This window comes from Orycteropus afer, unplaced genomic scaffold (assembly GCF_000298275.1).
Source record: "Orycteropus afer afer isolate SDZICR_OR568_19922 unplaced genomic scaffold, OryAfe1.0 scaffold00285, whole genome shotgun sequence".
Lineage (NCBI taxonomy): Eukaryota > Metazoa > Chordata > Mammalia > Tubulidentata > Orycteropodidae > Orycteropus > Orycteropus afer.
Genome location: NW_006921872.1, coordinates 363095 through 380048, shown reverse-complemented (window position 1 = coordinate 380048; position 16954 = coordinate 363095). Strand labels below are relative to the sequence as shown.

Here is a 16954-nt window from a genome sequence, read left to right as displayed (position 1 = left end):
CATATTGGGCAACATAGGTTCTAGTCAGAGCTGCTCTCTCCTTGTTTCTTGTCATTAGTAAGAATTACCATTAGGCACTTACTCTGTGCCAAGCTTTGCATAAGTGCTTTACAGACATCTCAGTGAATCCTGGAAACTCTTTTCAGAGATGAAGGAAACAAGGCTCATATAGTGTGATAGTTAAAGTTTTGTGTCAACTTGGCCATGGTTTTGAGTGGTTTGGTAGGTGGATATAGTTACTCCCCATGCTGAGATTGTAATCACTTCCATGGTGTAATCTGCTGTGAGTAGCTAAGTAGTTGCCTTTGGGGGTGTGGCTTGCTTCCAGTATATATGGAGAAATTTTGAGGAACGTCCTTAGCTTTTGGCATATTTTGGATCTTACATTTGGCTGAGTCTTCATCTCTCGTTCCTGGACTTGAACCAGTGGCCTGCTGATCTTGGGATTGTGCCATTTTACCTGTTGATCTTGGGTTCCTTAGCCTCAGTAGCCTACAGCTAGCTACCTGAGTTAGGAAGTTTCCAGCTTCAATGGACCTGGAACAAGAGGTAGAGCTGAAGCCAAAGGTCAAGGGGCCCTCACTTAGCCCCTAGAGCTGGCACTCTGAATTTGGACTTCTAGCTTCCTAAACTGTAGGAGAATAAATTCCTATTTGTTAAAGCCATCCACTTGTGGTTAGTGTTAGAGTAGCACTAGAGAACAAAGACAGAGGTTAGGTAAACTGACTTCAGGTTGAAGAGAAGGCTGGTGGGCCACCCAAATATGAGTTTTGCTCTCCAGTCATTTAGGGAGCTTTTCAGGGCCCAGCCTAGGTGTCTTCCTTCTACACCACAGCACAGGACTGGGTACCAGGGTCCTACGCAGACTCATCAGGAAAAACCAATTGGTAGATGCTTTTGATGAAAAGTAGAGGTAAGCTAATTCCATTCCTTTCCCATCTCCTGGAGACCCAGGAATCCTAACTCCTGACATCCCACCATCAAATAGCTCTCCCCTTGCCTCTCTCCTAAACCACAGTGTCTTTTGGGTCACGGAGGTTAACTAAGTGCTAGGTGCAGGAGGTTGCAGGGAGGGATCACACATAGGCCCAGAGGAAGCAGTTGGGCTGGGAGCTGGGCCTGGATGAATCCTTCTGGTTTCAAAACAAGAAATAGCATTACAATAGCTACCTTTTATTGAGCACCTACTTTGTGCCAGGCACTTTACATACATCTGTGCTTCTAATTCTTACAACCTGGGAGGTAGGCATTAGTATCATTTTAGAGATGAGGAAACCGAGGCTCATAGAGGTTAAGTGGCTTACTCAAGGTCACATAGCTGGTAGATGAGTGGTATAATCAGCATTCAAGGTAGGCATCTGTGAGTGCTCCAAAGCTTTCACCAGGCATTTACTACACTGGAAAAACAGGCAAGTTGGAAGCATGGGCAAAAGAACATATTCACCAGAGATGGGGGACCGTTTCTGCTGTCAGAACTGTTGAGAGGTGCTAAATCCCATCATTTCCCACCTTCCCCCTTCAGCAAACCATTCCTTCCAGCTGCAAAGTCAGGAAAAACTATTCTGGTTGAAGTCGCTCTTCTTAGAAACAGAAAATGACTGAGATGAAAAACTTCACCCATGTGTGTATTTGCAGGTGTCAGTGTGTGCGTGCAGCTCATGTACTAGAGCACACCACTACCAGAATAAGAGCGTCTTTCCCTGTTGGGGCACGCCCCTGCCACATGTACGGAGCGAGTGAGGCAGCTGAGGAATCTTGAAAGGGCTGTTTATTTCCTTCCAGAGCCCTAGGGTCACCACCTAGGAGGGGACTAGGTCAACAATCTAAGCTGCAAATTTGCTCCATACCTTCCCTTCAGGCTTATCCAGCCCCAGGGATGTATTCATTCCATAGATCCAGTAACACATGGTCTCTCTCTCTTGCTTACACATTCTCACACACACAAAGGTTCTTGAGTTAAGGCACCAAGTCTGGCCTGTATGGGCCCTGTAAGTCTGTGCCCATCAAGTAAGTGTACAGGGCCCTGGCCCAGGGCTGAGCCGACGTGTGTATATAGACGGGTTAGTGCAGTATTAGGAGATTCTTCACAAATAAGGGATGATGATGGCTCCATGCTGAGCCCAGACCCTCCCAGTAGGACTCCCTGGGAGAGGATCTCCTGCCTCCTTGTTAGTTGGCCAAACACCTCTATCCCTTCTTCCAAGCTGTTGTGGAGCCAGCAGCCACAATTCAGCCTCAGAGTCAAGAGCCAGTGTTAGAAATCAGGGCTTGGCTTTCAACTCCAAAACTGTGCCCTAAGTGTCAGGGAGCGATTTGAGGACTTCAAAGGGGATAAAGCCCCCACCTCAGAAGGACAAAGGTGGCCACTCAGGCCAAGGTAAAAGGGGAGAGGTTTCTCTGTGCTTTTAAAACCCAAACATGTGTAACAGGAAGAGAGCTGACATTTTTCCTCTGAGCTCTCTCACCAGGACTCCAGGAAAGAGGTTTCCGCAGAGAATCTGGGCTACAATAGGGCTATTTGTTGGAGTGGTCGTTTGCCTCAGTGACCCCACCCCAGGCCCCCTGGAGGTGGCTTGAGCACATTTACTGCCAGCACCCTCTGAGTGGGTGGCACAAAGGTAGGGCTTGATGGGGGTACACAGTGCGGGTATGATGGAGAGTTACAGACCTGGAGGAAGGCTGGGGTTAGGGCTATGGGGTTTTGGGGGCCTAGCCTGGGTCAGGACGCCCAGGTGAAATAGGCAATCTCATCTAGGTCCACGGGGTAATCGGTAAGAAGCACAGGTGTCTTGTCAAAAAGCTCGCCCTTGTAGCTGCGCCACTTGCCAGCAGGCAAGTAGACGTCACGCTCTTGCTTGCCGGGCTCCAGCACCGGTGCCACAAGCAGCGTGTCCCCGATAAGGAACTGAGAGTCGATGCGGTGTGCCGTCTCATCGCCAGGTGCGATCCACCAGAGGGGGCGTACGATGGGGTCACCGGTGTCGGTGACCTCACCAGCCAGCTCAAGCAGTAGTGGCGCTACCAGCGAGGCCCGCAGCGCGGCAAACTTGTGCGCGATGGCTACCACTTCAGCGTCATAGCGCCACGGTGGGACAGAGAACTGCATGGCTGGCATGAAAGCAGCCACCTCCAGCCAGCGCACGTACAGCTCGCGCTCTGGCACATCGCCTCTGCCCGCCATGCGCTCGGGCACCGCGTTGCCGCCCACCATGTCAGGCAGAATGAATGGGTAGCCCAGCATGCTGACCGTAAGCACAGCAGGGATGAGCGAGCGCAGGCCCAAGTCATAGCCCCACACCGAATCACGGTCCACCAAACGGAAGAAACACGAAATGTTCTGCGACTGGTAGCCCACGCGGACCTCGGCTAGCGAGAAAAAGGGCAATGCCATCTCGGTGTAGCGCCGGCTCCACACGCTGGGATCAGGCAGTGGCCTGTACGTGCTGAAGTCCCGCGGCAGGTAGCTGACCTCACCCGCGTCAAACTTGAAGGAAGCCACGGAGTACCGTGAGCGCAGGCGCCGCAGATGGCCCTGGAACCAGTCGCGGGCCTCTGGACGCGTGAAGTCGAGCACAGCGCCGATGCCATTCCACCAGCGCACCAGGGCAGGCAGCCGGCCTGTGGGCTCGCGCACAAACAGTTCGCGCTCCACGCCCTCGCCGAAGCGCGAGGAGTTGTAGTTGACAAACGGGTGCACCCAGAGCGTAACACGGAAGCCAGCATCGCGCAAACTGCGGAACATGTAGCTGGCATTGGGGAATTTGGCTTCGTCGAAGTCGAAGTCGCCATAAGCAGGTGTGTACATGTCGTCGATTTCCAGATGGCTACTGTTGAAGCGGTGCTGGCGAATCTGCTGGGCGAACTGCAGCACCTTGTCCTGATCCACAGCGCGCCCGTACAGGGCCCACGTGGACCAGATCGGGTCCCGGAAGGCCTCGGGCGCTGGCACCCTTGACGGCTTGTTGAAGTAGCGCCGCACCATGTACTTGTGTATGGAGGTGACATCGGAGCCGACGCACACCCGGTAGCTGAGCTCTGGTGCTGCCATGTGGCCTGAGGGTGGCTTGTAGGGCGTGTCGTGGTAGCGCGCCTGCAGCCTCAGTGAACGCTCCGTGCTGTTCCAGCCCAGGTGGAAGGGCACCGAGTCATTGACCTTGATGGCAGCTGCGCGCGACGACAGCCAGTAGCGCTCAAGGATACCCCCAAAGGCAGCGTCAGAGGAGTAGACATCGCTAGTGACAAAAGGTTGTGGCTCCTGCTGGCCCTCCAGGCGGATGGGCCAGTGCTGCGTCCTCATCTCGGCGCCACCGTACCAATGTGCTGCGGAGTCGCCCAGGAACATGGCATGCTCCACAGCGCGCCCTGCCGTTGTCTCCTCCCAGCGAACACGGTAGCACATGACTGTGTCCTTGGGTCGAACAGTCTGGATGAAGAAGTGCAGCGGACGCCCATCCGCGGTGCGCGAGCAGCCGAGCAAGACGCCATCGCGGCTGCAGGAGTCCAGATCTAACGCACCTGACCGGAAGGCAAGGCGGAAGACCTGCTCTCCCTTCTGGTTGCGGATGGAGAAGCCGCCGCGGTTGAGGTCCAGCAGCTCTGCGCGCAAGCGTTCTGCCTTGCGTAAAGAAGCGCTGTAGTAGCACCAGGCCACAACGGCGGCGAGCACCAGGAGCAGCGCCAACACAGCAGAGCCCAGCAGTGGTTTCAGCTCTTTGGAAGGCTTAGGCTTGGCAGGTGAGAAGTTGTCTGGCAGGAAGGTGTACATGGCGGCGGCTGCGGAGGCCTTGGGGCCCTTACGGCCTGCGTGGCTCCCAGGGCGACAGCGGGGGTAGGCCTGGCTCTTCTCCTGAGAGTCCCGGGGCATCAGCCCCTAGCTAAGGAAGGACTGGGCAGTGAGGCCATCCCACCAACCCATCTGAACCTGGCCTTCCGGACTCTAGAAGGGGAAGAGAGAGATGAAACTGAGCTGTCTTACTTCTATAGTGTACCTATCCACTGTAGCAAGAAAGAGGTGTATACTTTGTGAAGGGACTTGAGCCCTTGACCAGTGCAAGTAATCAGCGTGACCAGTGGCAAAGGTGAGCCTCTCAGGATTATCCATCTTTGTCTTACCCACCCTTTCTCATGGGCCCCAATGCTTGCCAAAATTAGTCAGGACTCAGTGAATGGAGAGCAGGCAGGTGGCATATACGCCTGTTTTCCTGATGGGTAGACAAACCCGTAGAGGATCAGGGACTGTCCAGGGTCACAGAGTCAAGTCAGAACTCCCTAGAATCATACATGGGGACAGTTCAGACTGAAGAAAAGGAGAAGGTACTGGAAGAGCCTGGTCTTCCATAGAGGTATGGTTATTGTAGAAGAGGGGAAAGGCCAACTAGCTCCTTGGGACCTTTAACAGGGCAGTAAGTTGCCTCCTCTGTCTCCAAAGGGGAAGAGCTGGGAAAAAGAAGAGACAGTTCAGGCATGGAATTTGATTTTGAATCAGAAACCAGATTTAATCTGGAGAATAAAGAAGATACCCTAAACCAGGCCCAGTCCCAGGGCCTGGTTGGTGAGAAGTGTTGGGTTCATATATTAATGCTGAGGTCAGTCTTCCCCCTCTACCCTGCTCTCAGTCACTGATCACCACATCCTTGTCTACTTTCCTGTTCTGCTCCCAGCACCACACCTGTGCGCCAGCCACCTCCTGCCTTTATCTTTACTACTCATGCACCAGCTGTCACATTGCCTCTGCTCTAATTTGGGAACTGCCAACCCTCTCCTTGTTGCAACACTTCTCCCAGTAGGCCTCCCTGCCCCCAATTTCTTCCCTTCCAGTGCCTCCTGCTCACAGCAATCATGTGATCTGTCTAAAACACTTGTTGGATCACATCTCTCTATGGGTTAGGGAACTGCTTGTGGCCCCCATGATGAAGCCCAGAAGTATAAGCCTTGCAGTCAAAAGGCTCAAGGCATGACATGATCTCAGCTGCCTTTCGACTCCATTTCCAGTGAGGCCTACCCTATATCTACCAAGCTCATTCCTCCCCCAACCTAAATCCTTCAGGCTATCTGCTTCAGAAGACTTCACCCACCTTGGGCTCACCTTCACCCACCCCCACCTACCAGCTCTCTAGGGATCTGAGACCCACAACTACACACCCATATTCTCATACACTATATGCTAAACATCTGGATATTGCTGCAGAGAAACATAGGCTTGGGGGGGGAGGTGTGTGCCCCAATGTGCTGCTCAAGGCCACTGACCCTTCCTGTCCCAGCCCTCAGGGCAGAGTCCAAGAAAGAAATAGCACCAGACAGACATACACACTGCCAGCTAGTTGGCCTGCTCCCACTGTTTTTGCTGAGGGGAAGGAGAGAGGGAGACAGCAAACAGTAATTAGCCTCCTCCCAGATGCCAGTGTCTGTCTCTAAGTCCCCAGCTCCTCCCAAGGAGATGCTGGAACTACTCAGGGTTCTCACCTACCCAGTGCAGAGACTAACAGTGCCAGGTGAAGATCAGAACTTTGATCCCACATGTTAATACATAGACCCCCACAGTCCCTTTCCTTAAGGACATGCTATCTCAGGGCCTCAAGCTCAGTACCTCCTCCCTCCACTTCCCTAAATTGGTCGGTTCTAGCTGCTCTAGAACAGCCTCTTATACGCCTTCCTCTCAGCACATTCTGCCCACATAATTTACCTTTCTTCCTCTGTCTCACTATGGATTCCTCTTCCAGTAGGTCCAGGCTAGAAAAGCCCTGCTGGAAAATGCAGGCAGTGGCTTTTAGCTGATGTCCTCAAGCTGAGCAGAACCCTTGGCAGCCCAGGCCTAAATGCTGTGCACTTGAATTCATTCATTATGTGCACTAAGGGAATAATGGGAGAGGACCTCCAAAACTTTCATATGAAGTCAGTTGTCTTTGCCCCTGGAAGCATGGAGAGGCCACCAAAATGGCCTCAAAAGCCCTTTCCAGCACTTGGGTTCTAAGAATTTTAACTTTCTAGGATTCTAAGATTCTTTGATGAAGGACGGGTGTTTCCAGGCCTGGACACCCACTCCACACAGGCACTCAAATGCCACCATAGCATCCAATCCTAACAGTAATGCTGATTATCATCATAGCTACAGTGTCCGTTCCACAGAAGAGGAAACAACCCAAACAGAGACTTGTCTGAAGTTACTCAAGTTAAGCAAGGTTGCCTGAATCTGAAATCCCAGCTTAACCTCCCACAGCATAAGTTTTGGGAAATGGGAGAAATCGTCTGGCCGGGCTGCTTGAGTACAGTGGAGAAAAAGGAACAAGAGTTGTGTGTGGCCAGGAAATGGTGGGACACAGGTGAGACACACTTTCATCAGGTGGTATGGGCATGATGAGGCTTGTCTTCCCAAGGGCTTGGTGTTACTGCTTGCTCCAGGCAGACCAAAAGCTTCTTAGGAAGGGAAAGGGGCAATTTTAATGGCATCTGTACCAGGGCTGTGGGCAAAATTTATGGAGGGGACAGATGGGGGAGGAACTCTGGTTCCTGATGTTAACCGTGGTGTTAGAGACCCCTATAATCTGCTGCCTCTGCCATCTGGCCAGCTGCAGGCTAATGCCAGCAGATGGGATCTGTGGACACACTCCTTGGGCTCTGTCCCTGCGTAGCCTCTCCCCACTCTATTCTATACTCAACTTCAGTTTTGGCTGCTAGCCCCTACCTCCATCTGAGACGGAGGGCACAGCCTGACTGAGGGGAGGCTGTTCCAAGGTGAGTCCTTTGTTGGATGCAGTTCCCAGGGAGGTGGAAATGTCAAAGGCAACTTGATCTGCCCATCTCCCTCCCCCCCCTGGCCACGGGATCCACAGGGATCGAGTGACAGCGCCTACAGCTTGGAATACTCCACACCACCCCTGGCACCCCGCCCTACAGCTACACTGTCCGAAAGGGGAGATTGAGGTCAAGTGGCCTGTTGCCTTTTGGAAACTGCCGCCCGGAGGAGCAGCGCAGGGGTCCAGGCTCGTCCCACTCAGAAGCCTAGCGAGGGTAACAGCGCCAGGCCAATCTCTAAGTTATGCGCCTCCAACCCCTTACAGCGCTTAGGGGCAGTCTCTAAGTTGTGCTCTCCCCAATTTCAAGATCAATAGACCTTGCTTGTGTGGACGTGCCAGCAGAAACGCCCCCCCCCTCTTCCGGCTGCCTCAGGCTCCTTTTATATTTGTGGTGCCTCAGAATGTCATTCCCTCTGGCTCCCCCATGGACTAACGCCTGGGGGTAAGTGCCCCCCCCCGCCCCCGCAACTACTTCTTGATGTCTACTGTGCTTGAGGTAGGATGTTGGGCCATAGTAGGTTAATATAACCTGTTCAAGGGGCCCCCTTTTCTGGGGCACGTGCCATACCTGCCATACCTTAGGTACGCCTCCGGACCCACCGACTCATCGGTAGGAGCGAAAGTTCAGGAATCGTGTGCCCTTAGCAGTCCCCCAAGGTTCTTCCGCTGGGCTCACTCACGTCAGTGATGGCCACCGCAGAAAGTGGGGATGAAGGGAGGCTCCCGCAGGTCCCTTCGTGGTACTTATAGTTGAACTGGCGCGGCGTGGCGCGGGACGCAGCCTGGCTGGGGACAGCAGGAGTCTTCCTAGGGCCCGCCCTCTGGCGGCTCAGCCCCCGCCCGGGACATCCAGTCTCGCCTCGGGCCACAGAGTCCTGCCCCGCCCCTGGCATCGGACCCATCCTCACATATTGTCACGCGGGCCTGAGGCCCCGTCCCTAAGCCCCCACACTCCACCCACTGCGGGATGCCTTGCCCCTGGTTGGTATCTCTGTCCAGCCACAGGCCCTTGCTTCCCGGGTCCGCCCCCTGCCTACAGGCCCGCCTTCTCTGGGCTGTCGTTTACCACCGGGTAGGCGGGTCTCGGCTCAAGCCTGCTGGGAAATGTAGTTCTGGAGGAAGGTGCGGCCACAGTCTGTTGGGGTTCTTGCACCTTCAGGCTGGGGTTTGGCATGTGTATGAAATGGAGAAAGCCCAAGGATAAAGTGTCAGGGCTGGCCCTCTCAGTCTACCTCTCAGTTTTCTTCTGTGGAAAAGGGATAGGGAAACTTCGAGAGGATCTCAGTCCAATGCAGGGAGAGCCCAACAAAGGACGCCACAGAGGGAGCCTGTAGTTCCATTAGCAGGGAGGCCTAGGCTGTTCCTACCGGATTAGACCAGCGGTATCCAAGGTCTGGGACTGGGAAGACCGGCTTCTCGGTATTCTGCCCCCTCCCCCAACCTGGTTATTTATAAGGTCCAGTCCCTTCTTGTGGTGGCAGCCTTTAGTTAGAAAATGCCTGTGGTGCTTAGAGGCAGGCGTGCCTCCTTACATCTCTGCCCCTGAGGGTTAGAGGGTAAAGGGAGTGCAAGACTCTGAGGTTTCACGTTTTTCATATAGAGAGAGAAATACTGGAGATCCTAGAGATTCCAGAACAGCCTACCCCTTGCTCCCTGTGGGGAAAGACAGCTTTGTTTTGCAGTTTTAAATTTCTTGGTCTTGAGGGACTCCCCTTTTCTCCCTCTAAATTATGTTTTGGACATTTTGACAGAAGTCATCAAGAGTGTTTGAACAGAGACATTTGGGGAACTGTGATGAGACTCTGGGAGCTTTGGGCATAGGGCAGGGCTGACTGTGAATGGAGGTTCTGGGTCCTCTTAGATGCAAGAGAAAGCCCAAGTTTGGGATGCATATTGGGGAACTGTCAGCTGGAGGGCCTCATGAGGTGGGTAGTAGATGGACCCAGCCTAGAAGGAGCTTTCCCTGCATGGCTAGATGAACTCATTAGTTTGGGCTCTGAGGTAGAGGGGAGGATACCAGCTGGATGTAGGACTACTTATGACTACTGTTATGTGTCAGGAGGTCACTCAGTGCCACCCAAGGGAAGTACTGAGATTGGGGCGGTAGGGTTGTGATTCAGTGCAGGGTGACTTTGAGAAACTCCATCTCAGTCTAGAGGCTTGGCAGAGGCATAAGTGGCAGGGCCTTCACTGTCAAATCCTGTTGGGCAAGGACACAGGAGGCAGCCTTTGGGGGTGAAGCGTTTATTGTTCAGCCCCCTTGGCCTGGCCAGCCCGGGCTCTACCAGCAGCCGTACTCAGGATAGGTCTCAGACACAAACTCAGGATGGACAACATAGTTGTTTCTCAAGAGACCACCAGTCTTCTTGAAGTGACTTGTGTCCCATCTGTGGGGAGAGATGGATCAGCCCTTTTGGACCCTCATATGTCTAAGTGAACATCAGACCATCTGACCCTAATTCTCAATGCTGACTTTATCCCAGCATTATGTCCCTTAACACTGACTCTGGGCTCCAACACTGACGTCAGGGCCTCCTATTTCATTTCTAATTCCCAGTATCTGCTCTTTAACATTGTCTTCTTACTCTTTGAGAGCTCTGGTGGTGGAGTGCCTAAGGCATTTGACTGCTAACCAGAAGGCTGGTGGCTCAAACCCACCAGCCACTCTTTGGAAGGAAGATTGGGCAATCTACTTCCATAGTGATACTGCCTCAGAAACCCAAGGAGGGTCACTATAAGTTGGGACTGACTGGAGGGCAGTGAGTTTGGTTTTTTGTTTTTTTTGTTTTTTTGGTCTTACTCTACTTCAAGCTAAACTCAGTGCCCTGATCTCTTGACTGTAAGCCCCACTGCCAAACTCTAACCCTTCAATACTGGCCTCCTTGCTGCTGGGGTCTTCCATTTCCTAGCCTGCTTTGACTTCCTCAGAGAGCCCCGGTGGCCCAGTGGTTTAACAAAAAGTGGTGTTTTGTACCTACCAGTCGCATGCAGGAGAATGATGTGGTATCCGGCTTCTGTAAAGATTTACAGCCTTGGAAACCCTAGGGGATGTTCTGCTCTGTCCTATATACTGTAACAATGAGTGGGAATGGACTGGTCTGCAAGGGGTTTGGGTTTTTTGGTGTGTGAGTGTTTTACTTCCTCAGGGCACTTGCGCCCCCACGTGGCATCTTTCAGTGAGTGCATAGCAGTGGATAATTTCCCACCCCACTAGTTCCCTGGCGCGTGCCAAGGGGACAGTCTTCCTAGTGCTTCTAAGTGTGCTGTGAGACTTACCTAAGGTTCGGATATGGGTAGTACGACGGCGGGGGAGTTGTAACAGCACACTGCATTCCGGACCGGTGTTCGTAAGGAGATACAGCCCTGGAGGAAAAAGCAATGGGCAGGGTCTTTGATATTCCCTCTAACTTCCAACCCAGACTAGGCTTCTGGCCGGCACTTCAGGCATCAGTCTCAAAGCTCAGAGATGCTTTCCTTGAATCTCTGTACCCTTCGAGACTTCACCACAGCACCACCTCCCGGAAGCACCTTGGGAAGCCCCCCTCCCCATAAAGCCCCATTTCTGACACCCAGACGGAGCTGTGGAGCACGCTGGACTCTGGGGAGGGGTGGGCTCTGGTTGTTGGAGGAAATTAGGAGCCCCGCATCCCTGCCATGGGACATTTTCTCCAAGGTACTTTCCCTCCCAGCTCCCATACCCTTATGAGGGTTAAGACCCAAACTCTTACAAGGCACCAGGTTCTCCCGGCCTGCGGAGGGGCAGGGGATCACCAGGGGATGATGGATAAGTGCTAGGGTTTCAGGACCCCATTCTGCCTAGCTTTCTAGACTGACGTACTTCTTCAGAGCTCCCTGAGTTCTCCCAGGCTTGTCCTGCCCTGTCTGCCAGTTGAGTGCAGGGAGAGGACTGGTCAGCTGCTACACGTGGGAGTGTCTCCCTCCGGAGGGTGCTGGACTCCAAGGAGGCAAGGGCCGCTCTGGTAAAGCGGTCAGCATTTCCTGCCTCACTTCCAAAAAACAAAAAATCCCAAAAACCCACCAAACCCACTGTCATCAAGTCAATTCAGACTTACAGAGCCCCTAGAGGACAGAGTAGAACTGCCTCATAGAGTTTCCGAGGCTGTCCAGCTTTATTGCAGCAAAGCTCAAACCAAACCCAGTGTCTTGGAGTCTATTCCGACTCACAGCTCCCCTAGAGGACAGAGTAGAACTGCCCCATTGGGTTTTCAAGGCTGTAATCTTTTGGGGAAACCGACTGCCTCGTCTTCCTTCCACGGAGCTGCTGGTGCCTTTGCTTGCTGACCTTTTAGTTAGCAGATGAATGCTTTAACCACTGCACCCCCGGAGCTCCTTCTTGCTCACTTAGCTCCCAGCAGAGACCCAGCGTAGTACCACCTATGGGGACCAGAGGCCCAGAAAGAGAGGACGCTATTCCGAAGACACCTGGCACCCATCTGGCTAAGTAAGACCTGCGTCCCTACAGCTGGGTGTCAATGTAGGAGCCTAATCGGAGAGCTTGGGAAGGGATTGTGACTGAGGTGCTCACTTTCTTCCTCCAGATCCCTGTCCTGGGGTGGGGTGAGGGGACGACGACGACAGAGATGGGGTTTTTATTGGAACCTTCGTGCTGGTTCTCCAGCCCGAGCTGTCATTCAGTCCCTGGGTTCCAATGGACGGGCACCGCAGGTCTGTATAAAGGCCAGAACCCAGCTGGAAGTGGGCTGGGGCCGGGCCGGAGGGCGCTCAGCCCTGGCGCAGGGCTCGTTTGGGGCAGGACTCTTTGGGGACGGGGCCCGGCTGAGGCAGGCCAGACCCTTCGAACCTTACAGTCGGCTGCGTGTGGCACCCAGGCGGCAGATGACGTGGAAGGCAGGACTCCCCGGTGGCGTAGTAGTCCATCCCGCGCAAACAGTAGTGACGGCCCGAGCAAGGGCTTTCGTAACCCTGGAAAGGCAGGCGCCCCGGCAGCGGGTCCACGCACCCGCATCGGGGGGTGATCTGCGGTAGCGGCTGGTTCCGTGATAGTGAATTCAGCATGTTCACCACGACCTCACGCTCTGAGCCCGCGCCCCAAGGCCGGGAGACCCAGCGACACAGAGATGGGAAGAGACAGGAAGAGGGTCAGAGACAGATGAAGACCAAAGCGGGGGGGGGGGGGGGGGCGGAGCAGACAGAAATACGATTACATTCTCTCCCGGGCCCTCGGCTTTTACCTCATCCCCAGTAGCCACCCTGCTGTTCCCCTCCATCACCACACCCCTCGTTACCGTAGGCGTTCAGCCGCTCGGGTTTAGGAGGGTACTGCAAAGGCATTCCTCGAACTACCGTCTCCATCCCGGCGTCCTGGAAACGGCACACGCGCTACCGCAAGCTTTGACAGGAGGAGCTGCCTTGGGGGCCCTCCCAGGACACTCAGACCCTCCCCAGGCCGCGCTTCTCCTGCCCTTCAGCGGCTTCCCTACACCTCCTGCTCTGAGTGTTTGAGGTGGTCTCCTGGCAACGCAATTGCTCCGCCTCCCAGGGGAAGGTGCTGAAGCCGGAGGAGATTTGGCCCTGGGCCTCTGACAACCCAGTCTTAGAGCTTGTCTTTGATTTTTGCCCCTTTTGTCTCTGTCTAGCTGACTCCGTCTAGCAGTGTCTGTGTGGTTCTCTAATAAGGGATTTTCAATATTGCCTGCCCATCAAAATCACCAGAGGAATTTCTGAAAATTTCTGATTCTTGAGAAAGTTCTGATTCAATAGGTTTCAGTTAGCTGAGGTCAGTCAGGGTCAGCCTAAGGTTAAGAAGCACTGCTCTGACCTCGGATCCTCTCACATTACCGCTTCCTGCCTGTCTCCGCGGAAGACTTTTGTTTATCTGTGCTGCCTGGAGTGGCCCTACTCCCCCTCCCGTTGTCTCTGTTCACATCACAAAGGAGGGGAGGACGGAGCAAGTACGGTCAGCTCATCACTGGCCCCTAGGCCAGTCTCAGTGTCACAGGGGCTGCACCACCGGGGGATGGGGGAGCACTTCAAGGAATGCATGCCAGCTGTGTCCCCCACAGACCCTGGTCAGAGATTGGGACTTAGGGGACCCACCTCTGGAGGTTAGAATTCAGGATGCCCACAAAGATTGGGACTCTGGGGCCCAACACAACCCCACTCCTGGGCTTCCTTGTTCCCTAGAAATACAAACACTACTTGCAAGACTGGTAAAGAGCACCGGAGCATTGTTGGTGGGCAAGGGATGAGGAACTAATGGTGAAATAGTAGTCACTGTGCCCAGGATGAGTCCGTATCAACTCAGTGGCAGAGGATGGATGCCTGGTATGGGGAAGGGGGATGCATCCCAGACCCCAGGCATCTGTGCTGCGAATTGCAGGTACCTTAGGCAGTCGGGGCAGGCAGGTGGTATACTTGTTCCAGCCAGTGCTATTGTAAGGTCCTATCCTCCATGTGGCGTACCGGTCACCATACAGATAGTTTGGATTGCATTTTTCTGCTTGATTATAAGGTGTGGATGTGTGTTACTCCTTACTCCACCCCAGGATCTGGGGGACACACACACAGATGTTTCCCCTCTAGTCCCCAGCACAAAGCTGGCTCTCATTTATCTCCCTCAGGCCAGTTCCCAAGCCTATCCTGGCCCCCAACTTGTTCTAGAAGCTGAGATACAGCCCATTTCTCACCCCAGGCAACTTCTGAATGGAGTATGGATCCTCTGAGCTAATCACTTTTCATCTTTGTATTGCGGTCTCTGAATCAGCCAAGCTAGAAATAGGACCTCCTCGCAATTCCTCCCTCTCCCTCCTCTTCCACATTCAAGGTTTGCCTCTCCCACCTCCTTAAAATCATTTGAATCTACCCCCCCCCCCTTCTCCAGTTCCCTGCCAGCTCACTCCTGTATCTCTACAGTCCCTTAACCAGGAGACAGTATAATATGGTTAACAGAATGGACTTTGCAGGTAGACTGCCTGGGTTCATATTTCAGCTCTGCCAGTTATTGGCTATGTGTGAATTTGACTGAGTTAATTGATTTTGCTCTGTCTCGGTTTTCTTAACTTTAAAATGGAAGCAATAATTCTACTTACTTCATAGGGTTGTTGAGGTTTATATGAGTTAATATATGTAAAACACTTGGAACATGAAAAGTTATTATTAGCCTACTGATCTCCTTGCTTCATTTTAAAAATCCAACATCTATATAAATCTTTGGTACTTTTTCACAAATGATAATCTAACCAAAACACTCCCTACTTAAAACCTTTCAAAGCCCCACATACCCAGGCACCTAAGCCTATCCTGCAAGGCCCTACATGATCTTCCCTCTCATCCCAACCCCACTCCCACCCCAATAGTCAAAAGAACGGACTGAGACATTACAAAAGGAAAATTGGAAGTCCTAAAGGTGTGTGTGTGGTGGTGGTGGGGAATGTTGGGATTTAAAATTCTGGATTGGACATACTGAGTCTGAGTTGTTTGGGGTCATCCAGGTAAAGATGACCATAGTCAGGTGGAGGAACATAGAATGCTGATGAGGGTCAAGGGTGGAGATAACAGCTTGGAACTGTCAGTAATTAAAGCCATGGGTTAGAGAAAATGGCTTCAAGGAGTGAGGAGAAAAGAAAGTTCAGGAAGGCACCCTGAGGCACCCCACGTTTTCTTATGTGGGTAGACAAGAGGCCCAGAAAAATGAGGTATCAGAGAAGCTGAGGAAGGAAAGAGTTTCAAGAAGTAGAGATGGTCAGAGACTGAAAGGCATAGGATAGGTCTCAAAAGATAAAGGGAGAAGAGGCCCATGGGTTTGGCAATTAGACCACACAAGAACAGTTTTAGTGTTTGAAGGTAAGAGATGCAGACTCCCAATTTCAATTCTTCATTGATTCATCCAATAAACACTTAGCCAGGCACTGTTCTAGATGCAGGAGCCACAGCTGTGAGTAAAACAAGAATCTCTGCTGTTATAGAATGCACAGAAGACAGACTAGAAATATCTAACCTTATGAGAAAGATAATTTCTCATAAGGTTTGTAAGAAGAGGGGAGGAAGTGGAGACATTGAGCATAAACTGTTTCTGAGAAGCTTGGCTGTGAAGAGGAGAAGCAAGAGAAAATTTTTAGGAAGGAAGAGATTAGAAAAGGTTTCTTGGTTGAGGAGACGGAGGCATGGTGAACAGAGGGATGCCTGGTGGGGAGGATGGAACTGGGTCACTAAGAAGATGGGAAGGGATGGTATCTAGAATACACGGTGGGGAGGATGGAACTGGGTCACTAAGAAGATGGGAAGGGATGGTATCTAGAATACACTTGGAGGGATGTTATTTGTTTTGGGGGGAGGTTAAAACCCTCTCTGTTTCTGAGGATAAGACCCAGTTTCTAAGGATTTTTCCAGTTCTTTAGTACAGATAGGGAGCTACCAAAGGCAGGAGTTGGATCTCCTCTTCCCCTGTTGCCCCCTATGCCAGGACAGGGTCAGGTCAGGTGGCTGGGAGTCAGGTTGGAGTGGGGGGTTAGTTAGAGTTGGGTGGGGATAAGATTGATGTAGTACCAGGGTGGATGTCAAGATCCAAGTTAAGTTCAGGTTGGAGGTCATTGTTGGAGTCACTGCTGGGGTCAGGGTTAGGTGAAGGGTGAAGCCCTACCTTCCTCTGGAGAGAGCCAGTACTTCTCAGGGAAGTAGGGGTGGCCTGGTATGGTATTTTTGTAGCTGTAGTCCTGCACAGCACATCTGACCATCTTCTGCAGGGCTTCGTGGTCCACGTAGCGCTCCATGGTCTGAGTCAGGCCCTGGGCAAGGGGAAAGGGAAGGATGTGGCTAGGTACATAAAGGCCCAGCACTAGAGTCCTGCTGGGCACAGGTCCAGTCCTTCTGGAGAAGGTCAGCCCAGGTGGGTCTCCTCCTCTGCTGTCCCCTATGGTAGGGGGAGTCCATGCCAGCCTTGGCTCCCTCTGCATAGTTCTCTTATTTGAATCACCCTTTCCTCCTTTCTTTCCATCCATGCCTGGACCTTGGAGCTAGGCACTTGCCCTCAGTAAAGGTGGTTTTCTTATTTTATTTATTTATGATGATGATGATGATGATGATGATTTGGGTGAAAATTTACAGAGCAAATTCACTTTCCATACAGCAGTTCACATACACTTTGTCTCATGACATTGATCATAATTCACCACAATACAACA

At 52.6% G+C, this 16954-nt stretch overlaps 2 protein-coding genes across 2 annotated transcripts in view; both read right to left on the bottom strand.

The window, feature by feature from the left end:
• Positions 1-2719: 2719 nt before the first annotated feature.
• MYORG (myogenesis regulating glycosidase (putative)) lies at positions 2720-4864 on the bottom strand. The gene has a single exon (XM_007950667.1). The coding sequence runs from the start codon at positions 4862-4864 to the stop codon at positions 2720-2722; it is 2145 nt and encodes a 714-aa protein (XP_007948858.1).
• Positions 4865-10074: 5210 nt separating this feature from the next.
• CUNH9orf24 (chromosome unknown C9orf24 homolog) overlaps positions 10075-16954 on the bottom strand; it is a 37643-nt gene continuing 30763 nt past the window's right edge. Inside the window, exons 2-7 of the mRNA XM_007950664.1 lie at positions 16414-16558; positions 14159-14274; positions 13061-13136; positions 12616-12850; positions 11070-11156; positions 10075-10180 (exon numbers count right to left, since the gene is read on the bottom strand). Coding sequence (XP_007948855.1) covers positions 10075-10180; positions 11070-11156; positions 12616-12850; positions 13061-13136; positions 14159-14274; positions 16414-16558 — 765 coding nt within the window. The remainder of the gene's footprint in view (positions 10181-11069; positions 11157-12615; positions 12851-13060; positions 13137-14158; positions 14275-16413; positions 16559-16954) is intronic.